At 38.1% G+C, this 13,196-nt stretch overlaps 1 protein-coding gene across 1 annotated transcript; it reads left to right on the forward strand.

The window, feature by feature from the left end:
• LOC107620067 lies at window positions 1,307–1,867 on the forward strand. Its single transcript, XM_016322289.1, has one exon. It carries the CDS (start codon window positions 1,307–1,309, stop codon window positions 1,865–1,867), a length of 561 nt encoding a protein of 186 aa, XP_016177775.1.

The following is a 13,196-nucleotide window of genomic DNA, read 5'->3' on the forward strand; positions in this document are numbered from 1 at the left end:
CTATTTGAAGTATAACTCATGGACATTGAAATTTGGGCAAAAAACCCAAATAAACCAAGGAGACTTCGAAATTACCTAAATCCGCCAAATCAAAAATCTTCACCTGTATCCACCAGGACCAATTATTATGTAATTCGAATCAATAAGATTCGAATTATGATCTCAAGTAATTCGAATTGATTTCATTCGAATTATGTGCATGCAACGAGTTAAAGTAATTCGTATCAATATGATTCGAATTACTATGAAGGTAACAACATATGGTAATTCGAAACAACTTGTGTCGAAATATATATGAAGAATTCGAGTCTTATTAATTCGAATTACTAGGTTAGTTTGTGTTTCAACATAATTCGAAACAACTTGTTTCGAATTATAAGTAAGGAATTCGAGTTTAGTTAGTTCGAATTACTAGGTCAGGTTGTGATAATTCGAAACAAATTGTTTCGAATTATATATATATAGCACGAACCAGGGCTATATATATATGCTGTGAACTCATGATGCTGTGAACAAAGTGGGGAGATGGCTAGTGAGGAGAGTTTCCTAGTGTTGGTACATTATAGAGGGTCGATTAAGAGAAAAACTCGATCCGGCGTGAAGTTCACTGATAAGGATCCACTATGTATTATCGTGACGCCAACAACCACGTACGATGCTCTTGTTAGCTGTGTGCTGGATAAGCTTGGTCTCGAAGGAGTTAAAAGGGTCAAGAAGTTTTTCTACCGCATTCCAACAGCGGTGCTCCATGACACCGTGAAGTTTGATTGTTCCACAATCGACAGTAACGAGGACTTGCAGGTTATGTTTCTTTGTCGTAGGCAGTTTCCCGAGGTAAGGACACCAGAGTTGTTGGCTAAGTTGGTTGATGTGGTATCTAGCTCGGGTGGTTCAAACCGGAATGCGAATACTATAGCCGTGGTTGCCGGGTCAAGCTCGAGACCTGCTGTTGCTTCGTCCTCTGCTCCTGTGTATGAGCCACCGATGCAGCCTGTTGCGTCCCCTTCGTTTGCTGTCGATCTGGGCGGGAATGTTGGAGATGAGGTTCGGCATGGGAAACATATTCCCACCGAGGTACATTGTCCCACACCGGCTGGTGTTGGTGATGGTTTGTTTGATGATCCAGATGACGATGACGTGGAGCCGGATTTGATCGCTGATGAAAGCGGCGATGATGTTGGAACTACTGTTCCTCAACTCAATCCTGAAGGGGGTAAGAAACCTCCCTGTTTGCTCGCTGGTGAAGGCCACATACGGAAGGCTAGCTGAGCTATTTGTCCGTAAGGGAAGGGAGGCCGAGGCTCAAATGGGTACTGGACAACAATTCAGTCAGTACCTAGTAAAGTGTATCGAGGCCAACCTGAAGACAGCCAGGTGCTTCACGGTGATTGTTTACGACAGGGATAACTCGGAATACACCGTTGCTGAGACGACTCCGACAGGTTCATTCTCCCTTGGTACGTACAGGGTCTCATTAGGGTCTAAGACTTGTGATTGTGGATACTTCCAAGCACTTCACTTTCCCTGTCCGCACGCACTGGCATGCTGTGCTTATTCACGACTTACATGGCAGCCCTACGTCCACGAGGTCTATCGCCTGAGTTCCGTTTTCGGTGTCTATCAGATGGGATTTACACCACCCATTCCAGAGGGTTTCTGGCCACCTTATGCAGGGCCAACCGTTATACCGGATCCGAATATGAGGCGTGCGCGGGAGGGTCGTCCTAGATCCACAAGAATCCGCACCAACATGGATGAAGCAGATCCGAACCGGCCAAAGAGATGTGGCCTCTGCAGGCAGCCAGGTCACACCAGGCGTAGTTGTCCACAAGGCGCAGGCCCCAGCGGGACTGCTAGAAATCAATAGGAGATTTCTTAATCTATTAGCACTTGTCTTCTACGTAAGTTAGCAACCATTGTGCTCCTTTGTACTAAGTTGTTTCCTATTAGTAATGAAATATGTTTTAAATGATCGAAATTAGTTTCTAAATCTATTAGCACTTTTATGCTGAATATGTTTTCAATGATTGAAATTAGTTTCTTAAACAAACAACATTACCGCGAGGGATGAATCATAATGAATAACATAACATGAAACTATATATCATAACAGAAAAGTGGAATACATCATAGTAAATGACATAACAAAACAACAAAGTACATACCACAACATCAAATAACATAACTACAACGTACATACCATAACAATGATAACCAACCAATAAGGTAGACAATATAAATATAACAACATGACATAAACCACTATCCATAAATCATCTAAATAGGTGCGATCCAGTGCCGCAACGGCGTGGCACCCGTGTCCGGAAACTCCTCCGTATAAGTGGCTCCTCATCCTCAATAGACTCGTCGCTGTCATCCGGAACTGGTTGTCTCGGGGTCACACGCGCAGCATGCACGGGTCTGGATGATGACGGGCCGGCAACTGAATGTGACCCAATAGTCTGGGCCGATGCTGGGGTCCCACCCATGGCAAAAGGATGCGGGGGAGCTACCGTGGCAGGCTCGTTCAGATCTACATCCAGGGGTGCCTGTGTCCCTGTCATCTGAACCCGTCCGGCTGCAGCCTCATCCTCCTGCATGATGGTCCGGATATCATCAAGGAAATGCGGTCCACCAAACTCGGCCACAATGCCATCTCTAGCAAGCAAGTCTCCAAACATCGAGCTCGGACTCACCCATGGAGTACTCTCCTGGAGGGTATGATCATCACCGGGAACACCTACGAAGTAATCTCCAAGACCTCCACCACCAAGCCCAGCATCAGTGTGAGTCGTCGGATCTCCCATTAAACCGCTAACACTAAAATAAACCGCTATAACAAAACCATTAACAAAACCCACTACCATACACCACCAACTCAAACCACCCCCCTAAACCGCTAACCATCACTAAAACCAGTATCCAAATCAAAGACCACAAACCGCTTAAAAAAAGCAATTTCAAATACCACTAAAAAAAACCACTCGCCTAAACCGCTTGCTTAAACCGCTAACACTAAAATAAACCGCTATAAAAAACCATTAAAAAAACCCACTACCATACACCACCAACTCAAACCACCCCCTAAACCGCTAACCATCACTAAAACCACTATCCAAAACAATTAGCACAAACCGCTTAAAAAAACCAATTTCAAATACCACTAACAAAAACCAATGGCCTAAACCGCTTGCTTAAACCGCTAACACTAAAATAAACCGCTATAAAAAACCATTAACAATAAACCACTAGCCTGCACCACTCTCCTAAACCACTATCCTAAACCACTAACAGTAACATAAACCATTATCAAAAACCATTAACAAATACGCTATCATAAAACGCTTTCATAAACCACTAACCTCGTCGTTGATGACACCGGCGATATGCGCAACTCCATCCAAACGATAAAGCCTTCCCGGATCGTCCCCCATCGACAAAAAAAGGCGATCTCCTCTTACTCGTACGAAAGGTTGGTCGTTTTCTCTGGGATTTGGTGGGGTTACAGAACGACAAACTGATTCGAATGAACTTGCTTCGAACTCCTTTTATAGCCGAAACAGTTGAATTATTATCGTATTATATATATTTTACTTTTACTATACAAAATTTTTGGATCCGTCAAGTCAACTCTACTAATATAATTAATATTGGACCCAGTGGCTGTCAGATATATATGATTACTCATTCTATAGGCTATAGCTATGAACTTTCTACCATGGCGAGTTGGTCCATTTGAGCCCTCCATGACTTCAAATACGTGTTAAATTTTATTTCCTTTGACAAGCGTACAGGTTTCTAACAACTTAGGTAGCTAGCAAAGGTTTTAATGTAGGGGGAATTTCTACCATAACATGCTTTGTTTTTAATTTGAAACTACATTTTCTGAATTCTAAACTTGATCATACCTATGGAAATAGAAGAGTTACATTAACTATGACATTCAAGTGTAAAAGTAACGAAATATGGATCAAACTATCATAACTATAAAAATAGTCCAACTCAAAACAGAGATACTGACAAGTGACAACCACCTTCTTGGAACCGCAAGTTGTTATTTATTTGTATTTTAGCCTGAATTTTATTCCAAAAAAATTATCGTCTGAATTATTTATTTATTTTGGTATACTATTTATTATTTTTTAATAACCATGATATTCGTTTTTTTCTTGTAATGTTTGTTTCGGACTTGATCTTGGATTTTTGTTTTTGTTATATGATCTGGATTAATTCAACCCAAAACATGATATTTTTGGACTCATCAGAAGATAGAAGCCCAAATCAAGAAAGCAACAACAAGGCTTTAGCGTCATAACCAAATAAAACTTGCACTATCACAAAAACGGAGGTTTAGCCACCAAAATTTAACTACAAATACTAAATTGTGATAAAAATAAATGAGCGTGTCTTCTATTTATCACGAAACATTATCACAGTGGTTAAAATTTAACATTTTGCCACAAACAATAATTTTTGTAATTGTACTTCCTGCTTACATTAACGTATTATAATTATCTTGTCTTGAATAAATTAATTTTTTAAATAACTTTATTAATGTATAGTATCATTTTTTTTAAATATTCTGACATTAATACATATTTATAAAATTAAATCTAAAAATATAAAAAAAATAAATTTAAATAAAATAAAAAATTATAAAAATAAAAATAATATTCTAATATTTGAGTTAATTATAAAGATAAAATAAAAATTAGTCTTTATTTACATGGTTTAGTACTCACTATATATTTTTGTAAGTACTGTACTCTTATTATATGCATAATTATCTTTTTAAAAAGAGTAAACTACCATTTGTACCCATGGAAGTTGAAAACGCTGACAAATCTACCCACAAGAGACGAAAACTACCAAATGTATCCATCAATCATGAGTTCCGTGGGACGAAACTAACCAATCCGTATTCCGGCGTTGACTCCGTCAGTAACACTCCCTACGTGGCACTTCACGGCGTGACATGGCTTGGGGGGCTGCACACGTGGATTGCTGACATGTCTGACAGTTATAATGTACCCTCAACCCCAAAATTTCCCAAATTCAAACATTCTTTCATCCAAAGCACGAACCCTAGATTCACAATAATCTTCGAAATTATACCAATGTCGAGGCGAAGACTCTTTACTCCACCTTCGAATGGCAGCGGTAGTGTGTCTGGAAGCTCAATTTCAAAATGGGTGCATGATAGGAAGTTCAATGGCAGATGTTTCTGTGGGTTGGGGGTGACGCTGTTACAGTCCGGGACGGCGATGAATCCTGGGAGGTGGTTCGTCCGTTGTCCCAATTGGAAGGTAACCCGTTGTACACCCTGTTTTGTGGGAGTTGAATGTGCATCTGATTTTACTTTTTTTGCGATGGATAGAACTCGGACTGCAACTTCTTTGCATGGGTAGACGAAATCGAAGGCAGTGGGAGGGTGAGGGTTTGAGGAGAGCACTGTCGGAAAGAAAGATGCAGGAAGATGTTGATGAGGCTGAGGCTGAAGTGAAGATGCTCACCAGATTAGGGAGCTTTGAAGCTGAATTTAGCAAAATTAGGTTTTGGCTTTTGATGATATCAATGGCTGTGATTTGTAATGTTGTGTGCACTGTGTATCTGATTCTTATGAGGGTTTGATCCTTATTAATTGTTAATGTAAGATCATGACAAAAATACCCATGATCGATTCTAAATATGTCATTTGTGCACACTTGGTATCCAATTAATGTCAGATGTAGCATTATAAATTATGTAACATGCAAAAATTATGTGGTACTAATTGCAATTCTTGTTTACTTTCTGGTCCAAAATAACATCAAAGACATGCATAATATCCTGATAAGTATGTAGTTGCTGGCTTACAGAAATGTGCAAGATACTGCTAAGAGTTATCAAAACGTAAACAAAATAAGGCATAGTATGTGACATGTCCAACAATTGTACGGTAAACTGCCAACAGGATTACAAAAAAACATAACTTATAAAACTATTGCTTCACGGAATTGGAGTGAAGTTGCTGCTTCCGCTTGACCCCTCTTTCAAGTGTGCAATTGTTGACCCCTTTTTGGCTGGCGGACGAAAGGCTGGCTGCGGCCACCTCCTTGAGGTTGATACTCTAACTGTAGGAGTTGGCATGAACTCCATGAACCTTGAAGTAGTACTCTGGGAGGCAGCTTGCATAGTTTGAGGTGTCACAGTGGGTGGCACATCAGAGGCTGGGGGTGATGGACTAGTAGTAGTTGGTGTTGTTGGGCTGACGATAGGCAAAGGAGGTCGTGGTTGCTGACTAGTTGGTGGCGGTCTCCTCACATTCTTCTTCTTCTTTGGTGGCCTTTTTGCAGTGGGTGGCCTAACTGGGGTGGTCTCCTGTTCAGATAGAAACGTATGAGTGACATAATGACATAAAACTTGTAACTTGTAAAATGGGATTGCAAAATAAATCAATAAAGTTACAGGCGGGGGCTGAGTTGCTGCTGCTTCAGCTGCTTCAACAGCTTCAAGAGTTTCCTCCCAGAATATCTCCTCCAGTCTTGCCGCCTCCTCCTCGTCATCCGCAGCAGGTGGGTGTTGACTTGCACTTTGTCCCCCAGCACTCCTAGCCATTGCCTCCTTCTTCTTGGAACAGCTGCGACTGTTATGTCCAGTCTGCAGTAACATGTGGCATGAAACAATAAGTGGAACATGAATTCATAAGTGATGTAACATATGAAGTCTGATTTACCTTTAGGCAATACTTGCAGGTGATGAGGCCATACTTTCTGGGGGCCCTATGTGGATTTGGGGTGGGTTCCTTTGGGGCGTCGTTCCTTTTGTCTCTTTTCGACTTTGGCCTCCCAATATGCTTCTTGTATACTGGTGGCAGTACATATGGTAAGTCAACATGCTCCCAGTATTCTTGACTTGGAACAGGTTGGATGACGAACTGGTATGTGCTGTTATATGCCCCCATGGAAAGCCAGTTGTGTGCATGTTCCTCTGGTCGCCTATTCTGGTATGCAAGGGCAGCACATGCATGCCTGCATGGCAAGCCAGTCAGTTGCCAAAATCTGCAACTACAAGTCATCTTTCCTAAATCCACCATAACCTTATGGTGGCAAGCACTGAACTTCATACACATTTCCAGGATCATCTCCAGTGGGAAACGGCCGCCACTTATTGCTCTCTCTTTTTTCTTTTTCCAGCCTACTCTGCTGCACCGGAGTGATAACTCCGTTATATCCCACCAACGCCTTCTTGTTTCTAGCAATTATGCTCATCATGTAAACCCTCACCTCTTCCAGCATAGTTATAATAGGCTTCCCTCTCATCTTCTTGACCTAGAATTGAACGATTCGCAGTTGTTGTTCGTGTAATTGTCAGACTTTGGGTATTCGCTAAAGCCAGACCTACTCCATTGACTTGGAGGAATCCTGTTCAAATACTCCCAAGCATGTGGATTAACCCGTCTGATCCGATCCAGTACAGCATTGAGCTCTTGGGAGGTTGTGGCTTTGGCACACCTCCACATTGCCATCTTCAACTCTGTATCACCCCACTGTTTTCTGAAGTTCTGCCATATGTGCATAGCACAATATCTATGATGAGCACCTGGGTTTACTTCACGCATAGCAAGGATGAGGCCCTAGTGGGGAAAAGTAAAGCAACTAAATCATTATCCCCTATGAAGAACTGTTCATATAAGACAGCAGTAACTATTTAAAGAACATTGTAAACTGCTAATTATAAAGGCATACACGAACAATAAGAATTGAGACCATTACCTTCTGCATGTCTGACATGAAGTTAATTCCATTGATAGCTGCGTCCCCTAAGTCTTGTTAGAGAAATTCGAGAAACCACTTCCAACTATCCTTGCATTCGCACTCCACCACAGCATAGGCTATAGGGTATATATGGTTATTGGCATCGTGGCCGATGGCAGTCAACAACTGCTCAGGGTAGTATCCCTTCAAAAAAGTACCATCTAACCCGATAAAAGGCCTGCAGCCAACCGAAAAACCCTTCTTACACCCTTCTAAGCATATGTAAATTCTTTTGAATTTATACCCAGTCCCTTCGACATAATTAGTGCTAATCCTTACGGTGGAGCCAGGGTTGGTCCTTATTATTTCATTAGCATAATCCCGTAGAAGTGCATACTGAGCTATCTCTGATCCTTCTATTAGTTCTTTCGCCTTCACCATTGCACGGTATATCTTCCTCTCATTGACAATCACATCAAACTCCTTCTTGAAAAAATCATGTGCCTACCTTTGAGTCATGTCTGGATGGTCACAGATCTTGTCCTCAAGCTCTTCAACAACCCATTTTCCATCTGCAGATTTGTTCTTATTAACCCTGCTGCAGGTATGTTCGTTGACAAAGGTCTTCACCTGGAAGCTTAATGGAAACGACCGTTTAGCACAATATATCTGCCATGAGCAATCCTCGTCATAACATATGGCCTTGCACCTAGTTGAATCAACTCTTGGAAAGAATATGCTTCGCCCTAGGTTGATGTTAAACTTCCTAACTGCCTTCTTGAAATGCTCCAGATTCTCAAATTCCATCCCAACCTCCAGCCTTACCTCCCTAACTGGAGCATCGGGATTAGCTTGAGGAAATGCTGCTTGCTAACTGTGTTCATCATCACTTGCAATAGAATCCAGCTCTTCAGACTTGTAACAATGCATCCCTGCACTTGGCTCAGACATATCTTCACCCTCCACAGGTATAAAGATTGAAGGATGCTTGTTTGGATCCTAGTTAGGTATGAAGGTTTGCCCTGATAGAGGAGGCCTGACTGTTGATCGTCTCTTCCGCTTCTTTGGACTACCACCACCCACATCTGGGTTTGTAAACGGTTCGGGCTGTGAACTGCTAGGTTGACTCTCTTCACAAAGTGTTTCATTCTCATTCTGAATGGTCTGCTCCTGAGACTCTGGTTTATTGCAAGGTTGTGGAATATATTGTGTGAAAACCTCATTAGATTCTGCAGGCCTTTATCAACTGTGGGAGCCACTGACTCCGCAAACACTGGATTTCAGTGCCCAGTTTCTTGACTTCCAACTGTCACACGTGGTTGTTGAGGCTCTGGAGGAGTCTTGTCCAACGGCTCTTCGAAGGTTACCTTTGGTGAGTGTGTGGGGAGATTTGGTTCGTCACTGCCTACTTTTGGTTGTTCTGTGTTTGTTGTGGTAAGATGGACATCTTTCTTCACCGCATCATCCTCTGTATGGGTATCCGGTCCAGCCATACCTCCTTCAGTCTCACTGATCTTCACCACTCTCTTGTGCTTCTTCTTTGGTGTTGGGGGTCTCCTAACACATAGTTTGGTTTTGTATTTCACTGGGGTCTTTGTAACATTTAAAATCTCAAGATCTGGTTCAAGTTCATTGTTTTCTTCTGCAAACTTAGGAAGGTTAACTGGATGCTCAGTGAACACCTCAACTCTCCTCTCATTAGCAATGGCTGCTTCGTACATAGTCACCACATCCATGTCAAGTCTAAGCAACCTCAACCCACCATCTAACTCCTTCCCAGGTTCAAGCCAGTAAAGCTCGCTCACGTCAGTGTACCCTATATCCTTTACTAAGTCATTCATGAAGAACCTATTTAGGGTATCGATATTCACTCGTTCAATCTCTGTTTTCTCACCCCCAACGTATGCCACTCTGCCATCATCACCCTTTTGAAATTTTCCTCTGTGACTAATGACTAACGTAATGTGGATAATTGTCATCTGCAAACAGACACACCCTAATTAACAACCAAATCATAGCAAATACAAGCACACCCTAATGAAAACCCAGTTTTCACAACCATGCACCGAAAACAAGAAAACCATAACATAGAGATCAACGGTTACTACTTACCTATGGATGACACCACGCAACTCCACCCGCCCAAATGGTCCACACCAACAAGCACCCTCTCTTCAATACGGAGATTATCGTCGGTCTGGGAGGTTTTCTTTGATTGTTGAAGATGAACAGTTTCTTCCTAGGGCTCTACCCTTTGTTTTCTGAAACACGCGAAGATGGAAAACCTTTGCTAACTGTTCATTTCTAATTTCCCTTTTTTTTTCAAAAAAAATTCAAAATTCAACTATTTTTTAACTAATTATAATTATAATATCCACGTGTGCATCCCCCCAAGCCATGTCACGCCGTGAAGTGCCACGTAGGGAGTGTTACTGACGGAGTCAACGTCGGAATATAGATTGGTTAGTTTTGTCCCACGGAACTCATAATTGATGGATACATTTGGTAGTTTCCGTCTTTTGTGGGTAGATTTGTCAGTGTTTTCAACTTCCATGGGTAGAAATGGTAGTTTACTCTTTTAAAAATTATTTTGTGAAATTATGAATTAAATTTTTTATTTATACTATTATTTAATTGATATATTCCATTAATTAATTATTTTACAATTATTTTTAGTTATAAAAAAATTAATATTAATCAATTTATGAGTCACTTATATAAAAGTTTGCAATTTTATTAAGTAACAAAGAAATTGATTTGTAAAATTTCTTATAACAATTTTATGTGATAATTAGTTTGTCTAATGTAATAAAATTTTAGTAACTAATTTAGTAATTAAAATTTATTAAATATTAAATTTTTTAGGTAAAAATATTTGCAAAACTTAGTTAATGTATAATTCTTATTATATTGTTTCGTGTATAATAGGTAAATAATTAAATAATAGTGCATTAATGTGCGTGAGTCACTTATATAAAAATTTATAATTTTATTAAGTAACAAAAAAATTGATTTGTAAATTTTTTTATAACAAATCAAATGTAATAAAATTTTAGTAACTAATTTAGTAATTAAAATTTATTAAACATTAAATTTTTCAGATAAAAATATTTGCAAAACTTACTTAATATATAACTATTATTATATTATTTTGTGTATAATAGGTAGATAATTAAATGATAGTGCATTGTTTGAATCATCAACTATCAACGGCATGAAACGAGAGATTGTGAGAGTCATATATTTATTAAAGTAGTTTTTTGGTTATTTATTGTTATAATAAAAATTAAAGATAAAAATATTACAGACTCAAAATTTAAATTTAAATTTAAATTTTTAATTATATTTGACCATTAAAAAATAAATAAATAACTATTGTATTAAAAATAAAATAATTTAAAGTATATTTAGTAGATAATAAACAGTAGAATAGAAAGAAATATTCTCAAGATTAAAGAAAATTAAAAGACGATCTAATCAAGCTGAATTTTTAAGATTTAAAAATGTTAATGTGCGCTTAACTTTTGAGATAGTTTTTGACGGAAAGTTAAAGTAATTACGGACAAATTCTAATATAACTTCCCATCATTCACGTTGTCTTTTAACTCCTATTTTTCTCATTCACGTTGTCTTTTAACTCCTATTTTTCTGCAGCACCTGAAAGTACTTTCTTTAACCACACTATATGAACCCTATCATATGAAAGGGTATCCTCCAAACTCAAAATACAGATTTTTTTTCTTAATTTTTGTGTTATTTGTTGGTTTTTTTTGCATATTTTTTCGTGAAGCAAAAACGTAATAATTCAAGAGATGCTGTTTTAGCAGAACTACGATAACCACAGAATATCAACAACAATGAAGAAGGTTTGGATGAAATAAGTCTCAACTATACCTACTAGAAAAGATTATAATGACCCTTTAGTTGTGAATGTCAAAGGTATATAAAATTTCAATTTTTTACGTGATTTTTTGAGTTCTAATATTTGATTTGTTTCTTTTATTCAATTTTGTATTCAGTTGTAGACACTTCTATGGGAGAAATCACAACTGTCAAAAGGACGACAATTCAAGTTTGGCATTTGAAAAATGATGAAAAAGACATTATGAAACTTGATGGGCATGGACAAAGTCAAGATAATGACGCAAATTTATTGGTACGGTTTCTGGGTGTAATGGCCCGTAGAGCAACGCTGTAAAATGGAAAGGTCTTTGGTGCTAGACGTGTGATAAATTTAGAGAAGCTGGTTGAAACTTTAGAGAAAAAGCTATGAATATAAAGAAACCAAAATTCAGTTGGCAGCTCTGTACAAATTTTTGTTATCAAAATACAGTGATAAAGTGTCTAGTTTATCCAGTGATATGCCAGACATTTAATTGGTGTATTTAATAAGTAATAGTTGAAATTTTAAATATATTTATTCTAGAAGGATTAGAATTTATTTTATTTATGTTAAAATTTTTCTTATTTCTTATTATATATAAGTTTAGATTTGTATTATTATTATTATTATTATTATTATTACTATTATTATTATTATTATGAAAAAATGTTAGATATTATATATTTAAAAAGTTTGATTTTTGTTATTAATGTTATATATAAATATAATTTTAATTTAATAAAATTGTTCAATTAGAGCAAATTAGCACAAATTAGCCACGAATTGTATGTGAAAAACAGAATGAGTTAGCCATGAAAATAGTGTGATTAAATAACCCAACGTTAGCCACAAAAAAAATTGTGGTCGAAAAATCCGGCCTGCACAAATTAGCTACGGATGAAGTATGATAGAATTATACTTTTCGATTTGATTATTCTTATTCAGCCACGGCATTATATGTGGACAATGATATATAAACTGTGGCTCTCTGAAGGTCTCCACGATGTTTAAACTGTGGCTAATAACGCTATAATTGTGACAAATTGAAAATGCAACTCCTGATTAGCCACAAATATTATTTTGTGGCCAATATATGGTTGCTACAATTATCTTAGAGTTTAGCTACGATTTTTTGTGTGGCTAAACCCCTTATTTTTTTTGTAGTGTTGATACATGACTAAAAAACGAAACTTAAAACTAACTTGAGTTGATCGAACTGATCTTTCCCATGGTGTCTGGTGGTCTGTGTGTGTGTTTCCAATAAAAAAGTAAGGTTAGACAAAGCAAGAAGTCTGAAATATAAAGGAAGTTTGACATCGAAAAAAATTGAAACCTGTTCAGGAGAGAGTATAACTATATATATTTTCCACGAACGCACATCCTTTCCTAATCAAGGTAGACGAAGCCGAAAAACATATAAAAGCATCGCGTACGAATGTACTAAAGTTCAAAATTACGGAGATTGGAGAAAGAGCCCATAATTGAAAATAGAGAAGATTAGTCATTACAGTGAAAAGATGATAAGAATTAAGTAAAAATTTATCTGCAGTTAACTTCACATGAAAATGATGAAATTG

The sequence above is a fragment of the Arachis ipaensis genome, chromosome B10, assembly GCF_000816755.2.
Source record: "Arachis ipaensis cultivar K30076 chromosome B10, Araip1.1, whole genome shotgun sequence".
Lineage (NCBI taxonomy): Eukaryota > Viridiplantae > Streptophyta > Magnoliopsida > Fabales > Fabaceae > Arachis > Arachis ipaensis.

What these genes read in the sequence shown, in the direction of transcription:
- LOC107620067 (XM_016322289.1), top strand. Translation starts at nt 1,307, where the DNA reads ATGGGTACTGGACAACAATTCAGTCAGTACCTAGTAAAGTGTATCGAG.